The sequence below is a fragment of the Histomonas meleagridis genome, assembly GCF_020186115.1.
Source record: "Histomonas meleagridis strain 2922-C6/04-10x chromosome Unknown contig_95, whole genome shotgun sequence".
NCBI classification, from domain to species: Eukaryota; Parabasalia; order Tritrichomonadida; family Dientamoebidae; genus Histomonas; species Histomonas meleagridis.
The window spans coordinates 357582-380032 of NW_027150927.1; the positions used below are offsets into that span (position 1 = coordinate 357582).

Genomic DNA, 22451 nt, shown 5'->3' on the forward strand with positions numbered 1-22451 from the left:
TGAGATCTCAAAATAATACTTGGAAATCATTTAAGGTATTTAAAACAGCTCTTATATGTGCTGCTGAAATTGGTAATACAGAAATAGTGAAATTTCTTCTTGAACAAAATGGAACAAATATTAATGCTAAAGATGTTTATATTATTGTTTTTATGTTTATTCAAATAATTTAATATTACTAATAAACATTTGGAATTTATATAAATTATATAAAACAGCATTAATGTTAGCTTCAGCAAATTTCCATCCAGAAATTGTAAGCTTACTTATGAAAAAAGAAGGAATTGATATCAATGCTCAAGATGTTAATAAATTATATTTAATATATTCAAAAAATATTTTTAGTTTCAAAATCATTATTGGGAATTATTAAAATTATTTGAAACTGCATTAATGGCTTCAATTAATAATGGTAAAGTGGATATTGTTAAAAAACTTCTTGATTTCAAAGAAATTGATACCAATGCTAAAAATGGTTCACAATTTTATTTAATTTTTATATTATAAATTTATTATTTCAACATAATAATTGGAATTTAATTCTTTTTCTTATGACAGCTTTTATGTTAGCAGTAGCAAATCATAAAAATGAAGTTATTAATGAATTTATCAAGCAAAAAAGAATGGATATCAATGATAAAAAAAGAATTCATTAACTTTTTTTGAATTTTATTAAGATTATTCATAGTTTTATCATGATATTTTTTACTAAAATTGAAACTATTTTAATGCAAAAAAGTGAATCTGAAATTATCCAATTAATTCATAACGAAAAAGATATTATACACAATTTCATAAATATATATTATAATAATTTCAAGTCTTTTAAAAATTTTCAAAATTTTAATAATATATTTGGAATTTATTTACTTTATATAGAACTTTTCTTATGATTATAACTGAAAAAGGTTATACCGAAGCTGTTAAATTACTTCTTGAGCAAGATCAACTTAATATTAATATTAATGATAAAGATTTAAATTTATTTAGTTTTATGTTTCTTGTGATAATTATATGTTTTAAAATAGTATTTGGAATTTATTAATATATATTAAAACAGTTCTTATGATTGCATCTGATAAAGGTTATAGCGAAACAGTTAAATTACTTCTTGCTAATGACCAAATTAATATTAATGATAAAGATGTAAATTTATTTTTATTCATATTTATTATAATAATTATGTGTTTATAAATAATATATGGGAATTATTTAAATTGTTTCGAACAGCTTTAATGATTGCAGCTCAAAGTGGTCATACATCAATTATTGAATTACTTCTTGATCGAAAAGAAATCAATATAAATGAAGAAAATTTTTATTTTCTTTAATTAATGTATATTTCAAATATTTGTTTATTAAAAATTAAATTTGGCATTTATATAAATCAATTGAAACAGCGTTGATTATTGCAACCAAATATAATTATACAGAAATTGTTGAAATCCTTCTTAATCGGAAAGAAATCAATGTCAATTCAAAAGATATTTATTTAAATATTATAGAATTCCTTTAAATAAATTCAAGCTTATTTAAAATATATAGAATTTATTCAAATCAATTAGAACAGCTCTTATTTCTGCAATTTATAAAGGTTATACTGAAATAGCCCTATTATTACTTAAACAAGAAACTATTGATGTTAATGTTAAATGTGTTTATATTTATTATTTAATTTTTGTTTTAGCAATTTTCTATTTCAATATAATATTTGAGAATTCATCAACTTTTTTGAAACAGCACTTATGTATGCATCAAATAAAAATAATATAGAAGTAGTAGAAATGATCTTGAAAAATCCTATGATTGAAGTCAATGCTAAAAATACTTAATTAATTTATTTAAAATATATTTTACTAATTTTGGATTACAAAATAATATTTGGAAATTATTTAAATTGTTTAATACAGCACTTCATATGGTATCTAAAGAAGGTTATATAGAAATAGTTAGATTACTTCTTGAACATAAAGGAATTGATATTAATGATAGTACTTATTTAAATATTTTGGAATTTGTTTTTTAAAACATAATATTTCGAAATAAATTTCGGTGTTTTTTAGACCATTTGTCAACACCTCTTATGATTGCATCTTTTTATGGTCACACAAACATTGTTAAATTACTTCTTGAACAAGAAGGAATTGAAATCAATTCCAATAATAGTTATATTATTTTAATATTATATGGTATTTATTCCAATTATTTGATACAGCACTTATTTCAGCAATCAAATATGAACATTTTCAAATAGCTAAATTACTTATTTCACATGAAAAAATTGATATCAATATTAGAAATATTTATTCCTTTATAATAAAATTTATCTTAATGTTATAATATATCTAAATAATATTTGGTGTTTTTTTATATTATTTGATACAGCACTATTTTTAGCAATCGAACATAAACATTTTCAAACAGCTAAATTGCTTATTTCACATGAAAAAATTGATATCAATATTAGAAATATTTATTCCTTTATAATAAAATTTATCTTAATGTTATAATATATCTAAATAATATTTGGTGTTTTTTTATATTATTTGATACAGCGTTATTTTTAGCTTTGATAAACCATGAATTTGAAATGGTTGATTTACTTCTTAAGAAAGAAGAAAGAATTATCAATGATAAGAATATTTTTTTGCTTTTGATAAATTTTGTTTATATAACATAAAATTATAATAATAAATTTGGAAGTCATTCAAAATATGTAAAACATTACTTATGATTGCAGCTCGAAGGAACTATGAAGATTTATTAAAATATCTTTTATCATTCAAAGGAATTGATATTAATTCTAAAAGTATTTCTGAGTTTTATTTAATATTTACATATATTATTTCATGTTATAAAAAAATATTTGGAATTTTTACAAATTATTTGTAACAGCACTTATGTATGCATCTGAAAGAGGAAATATAAATATTGTAAAAATACTTCTTGAACAAGAAGGAATTGATATTAATGCTGAAGACATCTGATTATTTTGTTTGAAATTTATTTTAATAATTTGATATTTTAAAATAATATTTGGTAATTATTTATATTATTTAAAACAGCACTGATTTATTCAGTATGTCATGGTCATTATTATATTACCAAATTACTTTTAAATCAAAATGGAATTCATGTAAAAGCTAAAGGAGTTTATTTAATTTATAGTATATTTATTTTAAAATTTTTTCATTTGAATATAATATTTGGAAATTATTTTTATTATATGAATTAATATACTTTTTTGCAGCTAAAGAAGGTTATGTTCATGCTATTGAAGAACTCATTAATCAAGAAGATTTTAATATCAATGCTCGTGATGAAATTTTATTTAATTTTTCTATCTTTCAATTTAAAATTTGGATTTTATTTAAATAATTTAGAACTGCACTTATGTATGCATGTAAAAATGGACATATAAAAATAGTAGAATTACTTTTGAAACAAAAAGGATTTCAAGTAAATGTAAAAGATATTAAATTGTTTTATTTTATATTTGTTTTGATTATTTGAAGTTTTAATATAATATTTGGAAATTATTCAAATTATTTAAAACAGCACTTATATGGGCTCAATATACAAAAGTAAATGGAATTATTAAATTACTTTGTGAAAATAAGAAAGTTAACAAAGAAATTGCTGATATCTTATTCACAGTTTTAATGTATGCTTTGACTTCTTAGTTTTTACATATCTTATTTGGAATTATTATGAATCATTTAATAGTGCTGTTTATTATTCATATGTGTTAAATAATATAGAAGGTCAAGAATTATTACTATATTAAATAAAGGAATTAAATTAATGAATTATTGAAATACCTAATGTGATGAGAATGATAATATTAATAGAAATATTAATAAAAAATGCCTAAATGAAAAAAATAATTTAGAAATATTTTATAAAAAGGAAACGTTTAACACGACGGTTTTTGGTTTTGATTATAAACGTATCCAAATTAAATGGAATTTTTCTTATTTCTTGAAGATGATCCTACAGATTGTTGCTTATTTCGAATAACGCCAACAGAACCTGAGCCAACGTTTCAAAATGTAATTGAGAAATTTTTAGAATTATATCAAAAGAATCATGAAATCAGCATTGAAGCTAATAAATATTCCTTATTCTATGACGACCTCACTTACCCACTTCTTAATCATAAAATTAACAAAGTTGAAGATTTATCTAAATCAGTTTTTTCATTAAAAAGTAATCATTTTGATCTTATTCTTTCTACAACTGAACCCGACACATTTTATTACGAGGAAGAAGATGCGTATGAAGAAAACAATTCCACACTTCAAGAATTTGATGAAATCATATCTCAAGGTAAAACAGCTCTTGCCAACCTTGATGTTTCAGCTGTTAATCGCTGTATACTTAATGCCAAAACCCTTATACCCAATTCACCCATTCCATGGCATTTACAAATTCGATTATTATTAAAGCTCCACCAATATAAATTAGCTATTGATGCTGCCACTACTGCCTGTCACGTGTATCCCTCTGATTCTGAGTGTTTACGTCTTTTAGCCAAATCTCATCAAGTTGCAGGTTTACATCAAGAAGCAATTGAGTATTATAACCGTCTGATATTGCTATCGTCGCGCACGTTATTTGATTATGATAAAATTAATTGCAGTATTGCTAAATCTCTTTTAGCTATTGGCGCATATGACCAAGCGTTAACATTAATCCAACCTATTGCGAGTTCTAATCCACGTAATTTAAAAGTTACGATTGTGTTAGGAGAAATTCTTGCTAAACAAGGAAAACTTTCTGAAGCGTTACATTTAGTTTTACGTAATTTTTCTGTTGAACCTGACCATAAACGCACACGAAGATTCATTAGTGAACATGTTGTTAATGACTTACAAATCCAAATATTACAATCAGAACTTGGCGATGGTGTCATTGATTCGAATATATTATTTTATGTTGGCGATATGTTAAATGAATTCGGCTCTAAATATGCCGCATTTCATTTTTTAAAATTAGCTTTTTTGATATCTCCTAACTCGCCTGCTATAGCAGTAGGTTGTTTTAAGTCCGCAATTGAGAACTGTATAACGAGAAATGAGATTTTTGAGTTATTTGATGTTTTTTTATCATCTATAGATAAACGAGAAGATGAGTTAAAGAACTTAACTAAAAACTTAGACTTGAAAAACATTAAAAATGATTTTGAGCTTGAGAATGTTAATGAAAATGATAATGTGAAGAAATTCGAAATAATTAAACAAGGTGAAATTGATTGTCAATATAAATTTGAGCAATATGATACTATTTGGATATTTATTTTACTTGAGAGTTATTTGTTTAATCATTATTATATTACTGCATCGAATATCATAGTGAATAATATAAATGAGATCATTAAACAATATAAATTTAATAAAACAATTCTAGCAAAAGAAATTCAATATCATTATTTAATAAGTTCATTAATACCTTCGATAAGTTATCCATTTAAAAAGGAAATAATAAATAGTAAAAATTTGATTTATTTAATTGGCGATGAAAATTATACATTTCTTTCTTATAGAAACGTAACTATAAATAATGAAAATTATTTTATTTATCCGAAAATTTTGGATAAGTTAACATTTAATGAATTAATTAATAATAATTATAATAAATGTTTTATGAAAATTATTAATGAAATCCCTGAAAACTCATTAATAATTATAGCGTTTAGTAATTATAATAATAATATCGAAAATAATTTTAATAATTTGTTAAACGATTTTGTGTTTTTACTAAAAAATATTTGGAATGAAAAACATTTTAATGTTTGGATCGCACCAGTGTTATATATACGTAATAAAGTTTGCTATAACACAAAGTTCCAATTTAAATATGCGAAAAGAATTTGGGAATTAAATAATGAAATCCCTCAAATTAGATACATAGAATTGTTAAAGAAATTGCAGCCCAACGATGCTGGAAGAATTGCAAACGATTGGACGTTGGAAGGGTATTATTTGACGCCCGATGTGTTACATATTGTACAAGAAAGTTTAAATGATAAAGAAAATCATTTGGAAGAATATAAAGCAAAGAAAAAGTAAGAAAAATAATTAAAATTTTTTTTTGTGGTGGATTATTAATAAATATATAAATTTTAAATGATTTTATTAGTGATGAATTAAAAATCGTTTTTGTTGACGTTTTTGTAAAATGAAATCAGTATAAAGTTTAAAACGGTTTCTCATAAGAGGCAAAGCATAACAAAGGGTTTTTGATTTGTAGGAATTTTCATTATATCATTGAGCATGTTCTAACAGTAATTTATACTTTAATACCTATATATTTAATATATTTACATGTTGGTCATTTTCTTTTCCAAAAATTTGGTGTGAATTTCTGTTCTTCCCATTTAGAAAAATTATAATTAGTTGTGCCAAATCCTCTTTTTGTTCGATTAAATAATTTAGATTTGTACTTGTTCAAAGATGAATGTGTCAACAAAGTAATACTTGCATGTGTGTTCATATTGTGTTATACCTTTTTTTCATGAAAATAATGAATATATAATTCATGTTTAAATTTCATCATCTGATTTTTATTTCCATGGAAAGATAATGCTTAAAAAAAGGATGGCTATATAACTATCACTTAAGATAAATGAAGTAAAACACATTCCAGTAAGTGTGTAAAATCATGTGAATCAAAAAATTTTATTTGATTCTTTGTTGTTAAATATTATTGGAAGAAAATAATTTTCTTTTCTATGTAAATATTATTAATAATAAATTTCACATTGATGAAAACATACTCATTTATTAATCAATTCTTGTGCAAATAAGCACACAGCATATAGATTTAAAGGAGAACATTTATCCTGAGTTAATTCAGTGTTTAATTTATTCTAAACAAGAAAATTTCTTTTTTCTTTCATACAAAGTATATAACGTCTTTTTGTTGGTCGTGCTAAAATATGGAATTAAAAAAGAGATTCCTACAAATCAATGAATTTTGCAATCCAACCACTGGCGAGAAGCCAGAACTGAATCCAATTGATGTCTGGAATTTCATGTTTGAACAAGCAAAATCACACATTAATTGTTTTAGTTTTCTTTTTGAGCTATTTTATGAATATAGCAAAGAAGTTGAAGCTTTTCGTCAGGTGCCACAAGATATCATTGACCAAATTAAAAGCCTCAAAAACAGTAATGAATCTCTTGAAAGTAAGATGAAAATTTGTGAACCTCTCATAGCAATTTCAACCTTTCTTCCAATTGAACCGCTTTTAATAGTTTTTGATATTGCAGTTGAAATTGTTCAAGAATATTTTTCTAAAAACGGTGACTTTCCATATGAGTTTATATCAACTTATGACAACTTAGATGTCAATTATCTTGAAGAGGAAACATTCAGGGAACTTCTCTCTCATATACAAGAATTAGCGACTACTGAAAAAAGTTCATCAGCAATTGTAATATTCTCAACATTTGCCCATGATCTTATTGATATTGAACCTAAAGCCTTAAACTTTATTATTACCACCTTTATGAATGGTATTGAGTCTGACCGTAGCTTACAAATTTCCTCATGCTACATTATGGAATACATTTCACCTCACTTTTCACATGAACCCGAAAGTTCACCTGATGCATTATCACTTCTTTCATCTCTTAAGCCACTTCTTATATCCAATGATCCTGTTATCCAATATCGTTCACATAAATGTGTTCGCGAGCTCATCAAAAGCAAAGTTTTTCTTCGTTTTGACATATTAAAGGAAATTGTTTCTCAATTTCCAAATTATTCTCCAGCAGGACATCGATATTTCTTTAAACTTTTAAAGACATATATTGTAGATGCTCGAGATAATGATGATGAATGTGATAGTTCATCATGTGATTCAGAATGCGATTCACATTTAAGTATGGAAATTATTCAATATTTTTATGACATTGCAATTTCTGGAAGTAAAACTTCTGGAGATGATCTCTTAGCATCTCGTTATATTGATCTTTTAGCAGATCTTTCTATTCTCGAACCCGAATATTTTGAAGATTTATATAAAGAAACACTTGAAATCACAAAACGAATTGTAAATGATTCATCATATGAATCATTTCGTTTTCTTACACCGTTTTTAATAGCTATTTATTCTAATTATCAAGAAGAAAGTTTTATCGATTTGTTACCAAAACTTTCTGAAGGATTTTTAGATGAAACTAAAATCGCAAATAAAAAACATCGAATTCTTTTATCTATTGATATCGCACAACTTATTGGTGACTTAAAATATGAACCATTAGTTCCATCAATAACAAATTTCATTATTCAAAATCTAGAATCTGAATGTTTATATGATTCATTACGTACTTGTGGAACTATTATTGGAATGTATAATTTATTAACATTAGAAAATGCGATCAAAATCTTTGAGAAACTTCCTGTAAATAAACTAACTAAAACAGATGCATTTGATATGGTTATTCATGTGATGATTAAACTTGCAAAGAAATTCGATGTTTCCGATGTTGCACAATCATTTGTTACTTCATTCATTAATGGAACATTACCAATATTTGAAGGTTATCTTCCATATAAACAACTTCCACAAATTGACAGTGCGTTTGATTTTATCGAAGTATATGTTAAACGATTTCCATTAAAATCAAATCAAATTATTACGACGTTTATTGAATGGGTTAAAGATGGACCCGAACTTGCACTTCATCAAATTTTAAGCATATTAACTATTGGTATTAATAATAAAATTATTAATTTGAATCAATGTATCGAATTATCTAAACTTGTCCTTAATCAAGTCGAAAAACTTGATAAAAATGATTCTCCTGAATTAATTTCTTCTGCTGATTTCTTTTCTTCGATATATAAAACGTTTCCAAAAGTTTTGGACCCAATTTCAAACTTCACGAAACCATTTGAAAATATTATTAATTCGATTAATTTACCAAATTTCGAAAACGACGATTTCGAAGAAGAAGAAAAAGAAAATATTGAAGGAAATACTGATTGTACTTCTTCAATAATCAAATTCCTTCTGAATGTATATACAACAGATAAAAATTATGAAATTAATGAAAAAACAATTTTACATTTCTTCGATTTTGTGCCATTTCCTAAAGATGAAGGAATTGAAGAAGTGTTTTCATTAATAAACGAAGTGATTTTACAAGATGAAAGATTCGATTGCATAAAGGAATTTGTTGCAATATTATACGCACAGTTATTAATTGAAGAAGATGACGAATTGGAACTTGATGAAAAGACAATGGATGAAATGAAGGATGTTTTAAAGAACTTACTAAAGGGAAACTTACAATTAAAGACGCAGGTGGCATCGAATTTTAGGGGTGCAAAGGCAAGAATGTTTAGGAATTTGATAAAGTGAAATTTCATGAATAAATGATTTCGTTGTTCAACAATTGTTATAATTATAAATACAAAATAAATGTTAATTTTGAGTTGAAATGTAATTGAAGACCTTTACAAAATACAAATCGGTCATCACAAAGTTCAAAGAAAAAAAATATTTAAAATAAATTATTAAAAAAAAAACTCAAAAATAAAATTAAAGCGAGCAACAAAGCTCAAATTTTTAGGTTATTACGTTTGATAATGGGATTTTTTGGAAACAACGATGCTCAAAGGGAAAAGCAAAAAGAGCAGCGGTGTTTAGTTCAGCAGTAATTAATGGCTTCAGAGGCCATACGACGAACTTTGCGGATATACTGTTGTTTGTTGAACATGAAGTCACGATTAGCTTCAACGTTCAATGGTGATTCTGGATTTGGATCAGTAAGCATAGAAATAACAGAAATAACAATTGAATCAACAGTATGAATCGGAAGCCAGCGTTCTGAACTCTTTTCATACTCATTAGGGTCATCACCTGGGTCATGAAGAATACTAATACAAACTTTACCTGTTTTAGCGTCAATGTTTGGATGCCACATTGGACAAAGGAATCGCATCTTGGGTGGCTTTAATGGGAAGTCATCTGGAAATTCAAGTTCTGCTGGAAGAATAGAACCTTCATAAGGTGAACTTGAAGGGCCGATAATAGTAACACGCCACTTAAAAAGATCATCATTAATAAGACCAGCACTAAAGTATTGACATGGGTTTTCTTTGATGTCATGATACATCTTAGAAAGAATTCTTGCTGCTGCGTTTCTGTTCGCCATCAGAATGGTTATGGGCTTGCTCTTTCTAAAAAGTGGAAATATTTTTTCAAATTTTGTATGAAGTGATAAACATGTAAAAAAAAAAAAAAAACAACACAAATTGGTCGGAAAGAAACTTTATAAAATGTGGACGACGCATTTAATGTTAATTATTATTCAGTTATCACCAAATTATTAGAAATGATGGAAAATATAATAAATAGTTTCGCCGTTGTAAATGAAAATCCAATAATTATAATCGATGAAGAAATGGATCTTAAATAAAAAGATAATGAGTATGATGTTTTTACGTAGAAAAGATTCAAGATATATACTGAGAGTAAAATTTATAAATTGATTCCAAAAAATGGAAAACACAATTGAGAAAGATAGAATAAAACCAAACAGCAAATCCGTTCCTTCGCAGCTAACAACTTAAGGTTGGCGTTTCTGGCACCCTCTCATGTCACCAAAGTTTAAACTCGATGAATTAATAAGATATTAAATTTGTCTTAATACCATTTTGTAATAATAAAAATATTCATATTAATGTCTTTCGTCAAATTTTTCTTTACTTAAAAAACTTTTTATATATTTAATATTTTTAAGGATCCTTCTGCAAAAATATTTTTATTTTTTCAAAGATTATGTAGATACTTTTGGATTAAATTAATTAAGTTAATGATTGTTTAACTTTTTCATAGATAAATGTTCTGAAAATCAAATAAAGCTTACAAAAAATAAGATGGCAGAATCTAATTATCCATCCTGATTAACATTATATTTATTATATGACATAGAATACACCTAATGACATGAACAAAATTTTATAAATTTATTTTTATAAGAATGCTTTCAAATATAATATCAATATAACTTTAAATATTCATCATATTTTAATAAACCCTTCTGTAAAAAGTTTCAAATTATTAATCTATAATAAGATTATCCTATCAAAATCAGACAAATTTATTCTGTTGCTGTAATTTTCTTCATTCGCTGAAATAAAAATATAATCTGAGATTTCAAAAATTGAATGAAAAAAAGTAACAAATCCTCTGACAATGTGGCTATTAGGACGTAGGTTCAAAAATTAATTTTTCTAAATTTGCCTATGTTAGTTAAGAAACAAGTTCTATCTAATTCGAAATTTTTAATTTTTTCAAGATTTCGAAATTATTGTTAAAATATAACGAAATTTAGATACAAGCTTCATCATATTAAAAAAATTTAATAAATATATTATAAATGAAATTACCTGATTTTTAATGAAAAATTTTATTCCTTCTGAAAATGCAAAAATAAGCGGCTTTTCCTTGCTTCGATTGGTTTTGTTTGAACAGCAAATCCGTTCCTTCGCAACTAACAACTTAAACTATAACTTTAAAAAGTTTAATCCAAATATATCGATCTCATTTGGTTGCTCAATCAGTTGTTCATATACGTATATTGTGATTTTTATTAAATATTCACTAAATTCGAATTTAGCTTGTGCGACATTAAAGTATGCACTTGTCCAGAATCGACCAATGATGTTCATGCTATGTAAAATTAATGCACGGATGAAAATGTTTTTTGTCCCATTTTTAATAAACCTTAACACCCAATTTTCCCAAAAAAATAAAGCAATTGACTAGTTTACGGATAAAAAAATTGTGAGGTACGATTATACTCAACTGTAAAAGTAAATGTTTGAGCCGTATCGTTTGATTTATGCTGCGAATATCTCTAGGATTTGCACAAAAATTAGAACTGAATAATGAAACATGATTCTTTTCACTTACAATAATATTAAATGTAAAATTTAAAAAGATTTGAGAAAATATTTCAAATATCTTGAAATTAATTTGATATTTATTTTATATTGGAACATAAACTATGTAACAACAATACAATGGTAAATGTAATGCATTCATTTCGGATTCATATAAAAGTATAAATTATTGCAATATTTAATCTCTTTTATTTTTTTTTCTACATGAATGAAAATGAAACACCATGCAAAAAATTCTTATGTTTGTTTGATTTCACAAAAAAATTAAAAAAAATCTATCTCAAAATTATTATCGCATTAACCTTGGTTTCATTTTTTCTGCGATTTATCAATATAATTTCTTATGGAACAGAATATCACAGAGGTAGTTGTTAATCAAAAAATCTATTAAATTATTATCAAAAAATTCTTCTTTATTTTGGTAAATTTTATTATCAAAACATGCTTCATTTCCAAAAAAAAAATTTTTTTATTGAAAATGAAGATTTGATGTTTGTAGAAGAAGACGCTGAATTATAATTTTTTAAGAAGTAAATTTACTATTTCTGTATAACCTTTTTGCTGTGAAATTTGTATTGCAGTCAAATATTGTTAAAATATATTCCAAATTATTAAAATATATATTAAATTATTAAAACATATTCTAAATTATTCAAATGAATATTTTTTTCATTAACATCAATTCCCTCTTTATCTAAAAGTGATTTTACTATTTCTATATTATTATTTCTAACTGCTATATGAAGTGCTGTTTCAAATTATTAAAACATATTTCAAATTATTAAAACATATTTCAAAATATTAAAAACATATTCTAAATTATTCAAATGAATATTTTTTTCATTAACATCAATTCCTTTATCTAAAAGTAATTTTATTATTTCTATATTATTATTTCTAACTGCTGTATGAAGTGCTGTTTCAAATTATTAAAACATATATAAAATTATTAAAACATATTCTAAATTATCAAAATGAATATTTTTTTGCATTAACATCAATTCCTTCTTTATCTAAAAGTAATTTTATTATTTCTATATTATTATTTCTAACTGCTATATGAAGTGCTGTTTCAAATTATGAAAAACATATATAAAATTATTAAAACATATATAAAATTGTTAAAACATATTTTAAATTATCAAAATGAATATTTTTTGCATTAACATCAATTCCTTTATCTAAAAGTAATTTTACTATTTCTATATTATTATTTTTAACTGCTATATGAAGTGCTGTTTCAAATTATTAAAACATATTTCAAATTATTAAAACATATTACAAATTATTAAAACATATATAAAATTATTAAAAACATATTTCAAATTATTTAAAACATATTCCAAATTATTAAAACATATTTCAAATTATTCAAATGAATATATTTTGCATTAACATCAATTCCTTTATCTAAAAGTGATTTTACTATTTCTATATTATTATTTCTAACTGCTATATGAAGTGATGTTTCAAATTATTAAAACATATTCCAAATTATTAAAATATATATTAAATTATTAAAACATATCCAAAATTATTCATATAAATATATTTTGAATTAACATCAATTCCTTCTTTATATAAAAGTAATTTTACTATTTCTATATTATTATTTCTAACTGCTATATGAAGTGCTGTTTCAAATTATGAAAACATATATAAAATTATTAAAACATATCCAAAATTATTAAAACATATTTTAAATTATCAAAATGAATATTTTTTGCATTAACATCAATTCCTTCTTTATCTGAAAGTAATTTTACTATTTCGATATTATTATTTCTAACTGCTATATGAAGTGCTGTTGCAAATTATTAAAACATGTTCCAAATTATTAAAACATATTACAAATTATTAAAACATATATAAAATTATTAAAACATATCCAAAATTATTCATATAAATATATTTTGAATTAACATCAATTCCTTCTTTATCTAAAAGAAATTTTACTATTTCTATATTATTATTTCTAACTGCTATATGAAGTGCTGTTTCAAATTATTAAAACATATTATAAATTATTCAAATGAATAGTTTTTGTATTAACATCTATTCCTTTTTGTTCCACAACATATTTCACAAGTTCAATATTTCCTGATTCTGAAGCAAATAACAAAATGTTTTTTGGAATTTGATTATTTTGAAGGAAATATTTAACGAGATATAAATTTCCATTCATTGCTGTTTCATTTATATTATCTGCATTAATATTAATTCCTTTATCTACCAAAAATGTTAAAATTTCATAATTATCATATAAAATACATTTTCTACCGAATTTTTCAAATGTTTTAATTTCAGCCATTTTATTTTCATAAATATAATAAAAAATATCATTTTGATGAAATTCAATTGCTGTTTCATATGCACCTTCAAATGATGAATGATATTGTTCACATAAATGAATGATTTCTTCATTTCCACCTGCAACTGCATATTTACCTGTGTTTTCTACTTTTGCTTCATTCATAAGTAAATATTTAAAACATTTAATTGATCAAAAAAATGCGGCATAATCAATTAATGTAACATTTTCTTGATTAATAAATGAACATCTTTCATAAAGTGATGGTTCGATTGTTTGGTTAAAATCAAAATTTGTTTGCGATGATATTTCTTGAAGGTTTTCTATTTCATCATTTCGAATTATTTTCGCAATTTCATTCGGATTATTTCCTTCTTTAATTAATTGCTTATGAAGTTCCCAATCATTCTTTGAAAGTTTTTTGTAATTATCCAAAAAGTATTTTTCTATTGGATCATTTCTATTATACTCAAATTCTGAATGATTTTTGTTTTAGTTTTGTTCTCCTTTTTTATAATGAGCAAAATATTTTGAATGAATATTTTTGGTAATACTTTTATCAACCAAATTTTGTTCAATTAATTTCTCGATTAAATAATATGATTCTTGTGTGCTGAATGTAGATATACGTTTGATAAAAATTGACATTAATTTCACTATATTTTGATTAATTTCTTCTTCTTTCGTTTGAAAAAAAAAAAAAAAATTTATGGAAATATCAAATGCTTGTTTTTGTGATGAAAATGCATTATAAACGATGTTACTTATAATAGTATTAAATGTACAAGGATAGTTTGAATCGAATAATTCCAATACTTTTTTAGAGGACGCCTTGAAGTTTTCTTCTGTTAAACTGAATATATTTTTCTCAAGCTCAATTAGGAATTTCAAGCAGGATGAACCAGGCTCAGTCATATCAATGTAAATGTTCCCGCTTGAATAAACCGATCGGTTGAAAATTTTCACAACTTTTTCAAATATTTATTACAATAACGATAAATTTTTTTCAAACCTATGCAATTTTGACTTGACACTTTTCCGCCACTTTGTTCAGAATTTCAAGTTTCAAATGGGAGCTGATTTCTTCGAAGATACATATAGCATCTTTTTCCTTATCGGAATATTAATGCTTCCAAATGTACTTCTTCAGTGCATTCAACAATGGCGTGGAAGGAACCCTGCTCCATATTGGGCTTTTTTTTTTAGCATTCTTATGAACGTTGGGTATGGGATTGCTATCTATTCCCCTGAAATTGGTATTCCAATTGCAGCATTTGGCTTATTTTTTGTTCTTATTCCATTCGATCTTTGTTGCAGAACGAATTCATTTCAATCGCCACATCGTACCACAGAAGATATATTCTCAAAGAAGCTCAACAGAACAGAATTTTGTTCGAAGGTGTCTCAGAGTAGAGCCTATTCTCCCTCAATAACTGTTCATTCAGAAGCTTATCACATCCGTCACTACACTACGACAACTGTTGATAGTAAAGGGCGTGTTCACGTTCACCACCACACCCAAAAAGTTGTTACTTTCAGAAATGCCAGAGAACTTAAATACACATCATGGGAAGAAGAAGGAAATTCCATTCGTATTACCAACAACACCACAATGTTTCATGCCATTATTATTCCTAGCTATAAACTTGATGATGATACCAAAGAATCGTTAGGAAATCTCCGTGAATACATGCGCTACGAAGCTTTACAACACGATGTCCATGCTAGTGTCTCCACGTCATTTTCAATTGATGGCTTAGAACGTAGTTTTTGTGGATCAGCCACCCAAGATAGTGTACCAATTATGAACTTTTACCAATCATGGTATGGCCGTACGCTATGGGTCTTTTTCGCTCTTTTGGGCTACCAGTCCGCTTACGAATCGTTTTATTCAGCTTCGGGCGAAAGATTACAGTTAACGGTCGTCAAACGTATTTCGATGACAGATAAATTGAGGTGCCACTATAAGGAACTGGACCAAACAGCTGCAGAGACGACGTTTAGGGCTGCTGATGGTGTGCAAACATTCCAACAACCTTTGTTCGTACCAATGGCACAACCATTCCAACAAATTGAGAATCCATATGTGATGGCAGGATATGCACCAGAGAACCCATACCAAGAACAACTAACACCAGAGCTACAAAAATTTGCCCAAGAACAAAATATTCAAACAAATGATTATTATCAGAATTGATCTACCTCTTTTGAATAAACAAGTCTAATCGAATTTGACTTTTTTTTAAGATGTAACTAAACATTAATTTTTAGAGAAGAATATAATAATTTGTAATGAAAAATTTCAATTACTTTTGATTTAATCTTTTTTTGACTATTTTATGTCTTTTAGATTAATGCCATTATTTGTTGTGTTATATATTATTATTTTTAATTTCTTATACTGATACAACAGAAATATTTAAAGATGTCACTTTCACATAAACAATTTAATTCGGATAATTGAATTTTTCTAGAAAAGGAAAAATGAGGAGCGAGTCTCTCCAAGAAGCCCTCAGAAGGCAAAGAAGTTCGTTATCATCTTCTGGAGTACTTGATCTTTCTGGAGTTCCAATCCAAAGTTTAGAATCTCTTGGATGTCAGAAAACTTTAAGTGAGCTTCGATTAAATCATTCTTCAATTGATTCATTTCATTCACTTCCACCACAACCCAACCTAAAAACAATTATAGCCGACAGTTCAAAAATAGAGTCACTTGCAGGACTTGAAAATCAGCCGCGTCTTTCCAAAATCTCTTTTCTCAAAACGCCAATTTCCAAAACAGAAAACTTCAGAATCTCTGCGTTACTTGTCATTGGTCCAAGGCTTTCATCAATTAATGGTAAACCAGTCAGTAAAAGCGAACGACAAATGGCTGAATCATATCCACCAATAGCTAAACATCTTGTTATTTCCGGGTGGGTTACTCAATATCCCCCTCCGTCAGCTTTAGATTTCCATTACTTAGCAGAACATTTTGACATATCAGCCGATGATGATCAATTTATCTCAACATTAGCACCAATAGCGGTTGAAACCACCACCACTAAGCCAACAGAATCGCCACAATCATTTGCTGAAGAGTTGGCTTCGATTCTACGACCAATTGGATTTCCAATCAGATGCGGCAAGGAAATGCCAAACGACATCATCGACGCCGTCAGCCAAATCTGCGACGTTGTTACGAAAGTCGAAGATCATTACAACGAAAGTCGTTCGCATCGGGTCAAATCTGTATTACAATAAACAAAAAATAAATTCAAATTAACTTTTAAAAGTGATCACTTCAAGTGTTTCCAATCATCTTGGATGGAACGACCCATTCGTCGAATTGTTCGTTTGTCAAACCGCCGAATGTTGTTGCAGATTCTCTCAATGACAAATTGTTCTTTTCGGCGTGGATTGCAATCTTAGATGCCTTGTCATAGCCAATGTGTGGCGCTAATGCTGTTGCAAGCATCAGTGACCTTTCCATTAACTTGGCAATATTCTCTTTGTTAGCCTGGATACCTTGCACGCAATGTAGTCTAAATGATACACAGCTATCAGTGAGCAAACGAACGGATTGCATGAACGCATCGATGATAACTGGCTTGTAGACATTTAATTCGAAATTACCAGATGCGCCGGCAAATGAAATAGTGGTGTCGTTGCCGAATACACGTGTGGCGGCCATTGTTACGGCTTCGCATTGCGTGGGATTAACTTTGCCAGGCATGATTGAGCTTCCGGGCTCATTGGCTGGTAATGTGATTTCACCTAAGCCTGAGCGTGGGCCAGAGGCAAGCCAACGGATATCGTTCGCGATCTTGAATAAGGCGGCGGCTAATGTCTTCATCGCGGAATGAACACCGATGATGGCTTCGTGACCTGCAAGTGCTGCAAACTTGTTGGGGGCGGAACGGAATGGGATTTCGGTGTGCTTGGCAAGCTCATCGGCCATTCTCGTGGCAAATTCTGGATGTGCATTAAGACCTGTACCAACAGCTGTGCCACCAATGGCTAAGTCATAGATGCCGTTGAGTGAGTGCTTGATCATTTCCATGGAAATGTTGAGTTGTTCTGTATAGCCGGAAAATTCTTGGCCAAGTGTCATTGGTGTGGCATCTTGAAGATGTGTACGGCCGATCTTGATGATGTCCTTGAACTCAATTGACTTGGCTTTGAAGGCATCACGAAGATCAAGAATTGCTGGAAGAAGTTTGTTTTCAAGGGCAATGGCAGCTGCAATGTGCATGGCTGTTGGGAAGGTATCGTTGGATGATTGTCCTTTGTTGACATCATCGTTTGGATGAACTAATCTATTTGGTCCAATTTCGCCACCAAGACGTTCTGAAGCAATGTTAGCAATAACTTCGTTGACATTCATGTTTGTTTGGGTTCCGGAACCTGTTTGCCAAACACTAAGTGGGAATTCTTTATCGTGTAAACCATTGAGAATTTCATCAGCTGCTGTTACGATGGCATTGCATTTATCACCATCAAGTCTTCCAAGCTTGTTGTTAACGATGGCAGCAGCACGCTTAACTCTGGCGAGAGCATAAATGATTTCGAGTGGCATCTTTTCGGTAGAAATCTTGAAGTTTTGGAATGACCTTTGTGTTTGCGCTCCCCAAAGATGTTTGCTTGGAACATTGATTGGGCCGAAGCTATCATACTCAACTCTGAATTCGGAATCCATAAAAGCAAGTGAACTGTTTTGTCAATTTTCCATTGTTCAATCAATTTACAAAAACGTGAATATCTCATTGTAATAATTATGAAACTATATTATTTTGGAATAATTATTTTAAATAATAAATAGTATATAAAAATAATTTATAATATATTAGAAAATTTAGCTTGAATTCGAGAAAAATGTGGTTTCTATTTTGCGGTTTACCGACCAAACATTCTGAAAATGAGGTGATTTTGTGCCTGGTAATTGAATACAGCTCAAATAATTAACTGAATAAAAACGGTTTTGTTAAACGATTTATACAAATTAATGCCGAACATATAAATGAATGAGTTTTAAGATAGTAAGTTCATCAAATAATTATATCATTCAGAAAAAACGAAAATGGCTATTGATATCATCAGAAATTGATTTTATAAAGAAAATATTCAAAGGTTTGTTGATTGCATATAAACTGTAAAGTATTCTAAAAAGAAAATTTCATGTCGTTTACGTTATTATAGCTAGGAAAATAAATAATATTGTTTCATTTTTAATCACATGATTTTCAAGATCTTGAACATATTGATTCAGCATTTTATGCATACTTCTTTCAAGTAACTATATAAGTGAAGTACACAACGTATTCGGCGAATTCCATATATTATTTAGAAATAAAAAAAAAATAAACATTTTTGACCTTTATGTTGGTAATTAAGTCATAAAGTTTGTAGTGCACCATTTCTGTCCATCACTGATAACACATTGACTCTTTAGAATTTTTTTTTTGATTTTTTATCATATATATAAAATAAATTCATACATGAATATTTATATTAAAATAAATTTTGTTTAACTTGAAGTTTGTTAAAAATTTGAAAATTGATTTAAAATTTTTTACACAAGAAATTGAACTTTTCTTACACTTTTCCATGTCAATGTTATAGATAAATATAGTATAATAAAAACATAAGATTCCAAGAAACTTATTTTTAGTAGCATGATTTGATTTTAATGAATATTCATAGTATTATTTAAAAGTGTCATTGAATCCATGTGTGTTTTTCAATAGTTTACGTAAATATCACATGAGGTGAAATGTTGCTTTGATTAGTTTATTCAACGGTTTCTAATTCAAATTATTGGTATAGGCATAAATTTATTCACTTTTATGTTTTTCTCTCATTATTGTCAAAAAATATTTGTATTGATTTATTGAAGGAAATACACATGCTTTTTGGATATTAGATGATGGCATTGAATATACTTGTTTATTAGATAGTATTATCATTTGCACAGTGTAATATGCATATTATTATAATTATTATAATTATTATTCAAATTATTATACATAAATAGATGTTAATAAAATTCAAATTAATGATAAGAATACAATAACAATTATTATTGTTTGTGTTGTTATTAAATTTTTTTATCATCAAAACACGTCTAATAGTTTTATTTAATTATAATCGAAATAAAGTAACAGAGATTAATGATAATGAAAATTCAATAGGGAATGAAAAAGAAACAAAGAATTTCTATGAGAAGCATCAAAGAAGATCCATTTGCAGAAGATTTTAAAGATATATTGCTGAATGTAAATAAAAAGATCAAATCGTAAAGTGGAAAGAAAGGTTTTGCGCCGCTATTTAATTTAATATGTATTATTGCAAAAGTAAAGGATTTGGATAATGTTCAATATAAAGAAGTTTACTTCTTACGTTCAACACCAACTGCAACACCACGGCGACCAGTTGATTTTGTGCATTGACCACGAACTTTGAGACCAAGGCTGTGGCGGATACCACGCTTCATTCTCATCTTCTTCATGCGTTCTATTTCATTACGATGATTAGAAGAAAGATCAGTTGAAGCCCATTGAAGGTTCTTGCCTGATGCGCGGTCATTTCTACGGTTGAGCATCCAAACTGGAATTCCGTTTTCAACTGGGTTTTGGATAATTGCAACAATGCGCTCTTCCTCTTGTGACGTGAGTGTACCGGCGCGCTTGAGTGGATCAAGACCAGCACGGCGAGCGACTGCATGGGCAAATCTGCGGCCAAGACCAGCTATAGCTGTAAGGGCTAAATAAAGTGGCTTACGTCCGTCGACGTTTGTTGATAACATACGTACCATGTCGCGAAATGCTGATGGATCTGTTACTTCGAGAGGCATTTTTCCAAAGGTCGGCCAAACCGCTAGATGAACGAAAAGTGACAGTGCACTTTGTACTGATAATTCAATTTAGGTCGAAACAGTTTCAGCGGTTATTTATTTATAAAAATTTCTGATAGGTTTGTCTTCATTCAAATTTTAAAGGACTAAAATGTCATCAAAATGGCGTCAAACCGTTCTTCTAAGAAGAAATTAATCAAAACACTCCTAAAATAGTTCAAATATTCTGTAATTATATAAATAATATTGATACACAAGAATCATATTATTTGATTGGTAAAATGATTGAACGAAATTTAATTGATTCAAATATTACTAAAAACATTTCTACAAAATATTTTGCACATTATAAAATAGAAAGTGAAAACAGAGTAAAATATCATGATGATCCTTTTGAAGTTACTTTTAGAAAATGCCACGAAGAAAATATTGCCCATGAAGAACTATTAAAGGATAATATAGAACTTCATAAACAATATATTAAAGAAGGAGTTAATCGGAAAGAAATTGCACAAATAATTCGGAATGATGAAATCGAAAAACTTCAAGAAATATCATCACAAAACGATTTCAATTTTAACCAGAAAATTGAACCATCACTTTATGAAAGATGTTCATTTATTAATGATTATAATGTTTCATTAATTGATTATGCAGCATTTTTTTCTTCTATTAAATGTTTTAAATATTTACTTATGAATGGTGCTAATGTAGAAAACACAGGTAAATATGCTGTAGCAGGTGGGAATGAAGAAATCATTCATTTATGTGAACAAAATTCTTCATTTTTTGAAGATGCATATGAAACAGCAATTATGTTCCATAAAAATAATATTTTTAAATACATTTATGAGAATAAAATTAAAGGAAATCAAGATCAATATTCATCTAGCTATGATTCATATGCTGTTGATTAAGATGATTCTGAAGACTCTTTCTTCGAAAATACTGATAGTTTAGAAGATTTGGGAGTGAAATGCATTTTATACCATAATTATGAAATTTTATTATTTTTACAAAGAGAAGGAATGCGTATTAATAATGCAATAGTTAATAAAACCGTAGAAATTGGAAATATATATCTTTTCAAACATTTTCTCAAAGACATTCAAATTCCAAATGATATTTTATCTTTCTCTGCAGTTTCAGGAAATGTTGAACTAATTAAATTTATTTTGGGACAAAAAGGAATTAATGTAAATACAGGAGATATCTCTTTGCTTTATTTAAGATTTATTTTAGTAATTTAATATTTCAAAATAATATTTGGAAATTATTTAAAATATTTAATACAGCACTAATGAACGCATCTGAAAATGGTAAATTAGAAATAGTTAAATTACTTCTTGAACAAGAAGGAATTGATATTAATGCTAAAAATATTTA

At 27.2% G+C, this 22451-nt stretch overlaps 7 protein-coding genes across 7 annotated transcripts; 4 read left to right on the forward strand and 3 right to left on the reverse strand.

Moving 5' to 3' along the window:
• Positions 1–3962: 3962 nt before the first annotated feature.
• GO595_009795 (tetratricopeptide repeat protein) lies at positions 3963–6144 on the forward strand (the record flags this gene model as incomplete). The annotated part of the gene is made up of 2 exons (XM_067923520.1): positions 3963–5033; positions 6142–6144. The coding sequence occupies 2 exons, from the start codon at positions 3963–3965 to the stop codon at positions 6142–6144; spliced, it is 1074 nt and encodes a 357-aa protein (XP_067770105.1).
• A 796-nt stretch (positions 6145–6940) lies between these two features.
• On the forward strand, positions 6941–9373 carry GO595_009796 (uncharacterized protein; the record flags this gene model as incomplete). The annotated part of the gene is made up of 1 exon (XM_067923521.1): positions 6941–9373. The coding sequence occupies one exon, from the start codon at positions 6941–6943 to the stop codon at positions 9371–9373; it is 2433 nt and encodes an 810-aa protein (XP_067770106.1).
• A 289-nt stretch (positions 9374–9662) lies between these two features.
• GO595_009797 (ubiquitin-conjugating enzyme E2 G1) lies at positions 9663–10169 on the reverse strand (the record flags this gene model as incomplete). The annotated part of the gene is made up of 1 exon (XM_067923522.1): positions 9663–10169. The coding sequence occupies one exon, from the start codon at positions 10167–10169 to the stop codon at positions 9663–9665; it is 507 nt and encodes a 168-aa protein (XP_067770107.1).
• Positions 10170–15302: 5133 nt separating this feature from the next.
• Positions 15303–16430, forward strand: GO595_009798 (uncharacterized protein; the record flags this gene model as incomplete). Its single annotated transcript, XM_067923524.1, has 1 exon — positions 15303–16430. One exon carries the CDS (start codon positions 15303–15305, stop codon positions 16428–16430), a length of 1128 nt encoding a protein of 375 aa, XP_067770108.1.
• A 287-nt stretch (positions 16431–16717) lies between these two features.
• On the forward strand, positions 16718–17476 carry GO595_009799 (uncharacterized protein; the record flags this gene model as incomplete). The annotated part of the gene is made up of 1 exon (XM_067923525.1): positions 16718–17476. One exon carries the CDS (start codon positions 16718–16720, stop codon positions 17474–17476), a length of 759 nt encoding a protein of 252 aa, XP_067770109.1.
• A 40-nt stretch (positions 17477–17516) lies between these two features.
• Positions 17517–18911, reverse strand: GO595_009800 (class II fumarate hydratase; the record flags this gene model as incomplete). The annotated part of the gene is made up of 1 exon (XM_067923526.1): positions 17517–18911. The coding sequence occupies one exon, from the start codon at positions 18909–18911 to the stop codon at positions 17517–17519; it is 1395 nt and encodes a 464-aa protein (XP_067770110.1).
• Positions 18912–20600: 1689 nt separating this feature from the next.
• On the reverse strand, positions 20601–21065 carry GO595_009801 (40S ribosomal protein S18; the record flags this gene model as incomplete). Its single annotated transcript, XM_067923527.1, has 1 exon — positions 20601–21065. The coding sequence occupies one exon, from the start codon at positions 21063–21065 to the stop codon at positions 20601–20603; it is 465 nt and encodes a 154-aa protein (XP_067770111.1).
• Positions 21066–22451: the final 1386 nt, after the last annotated feature.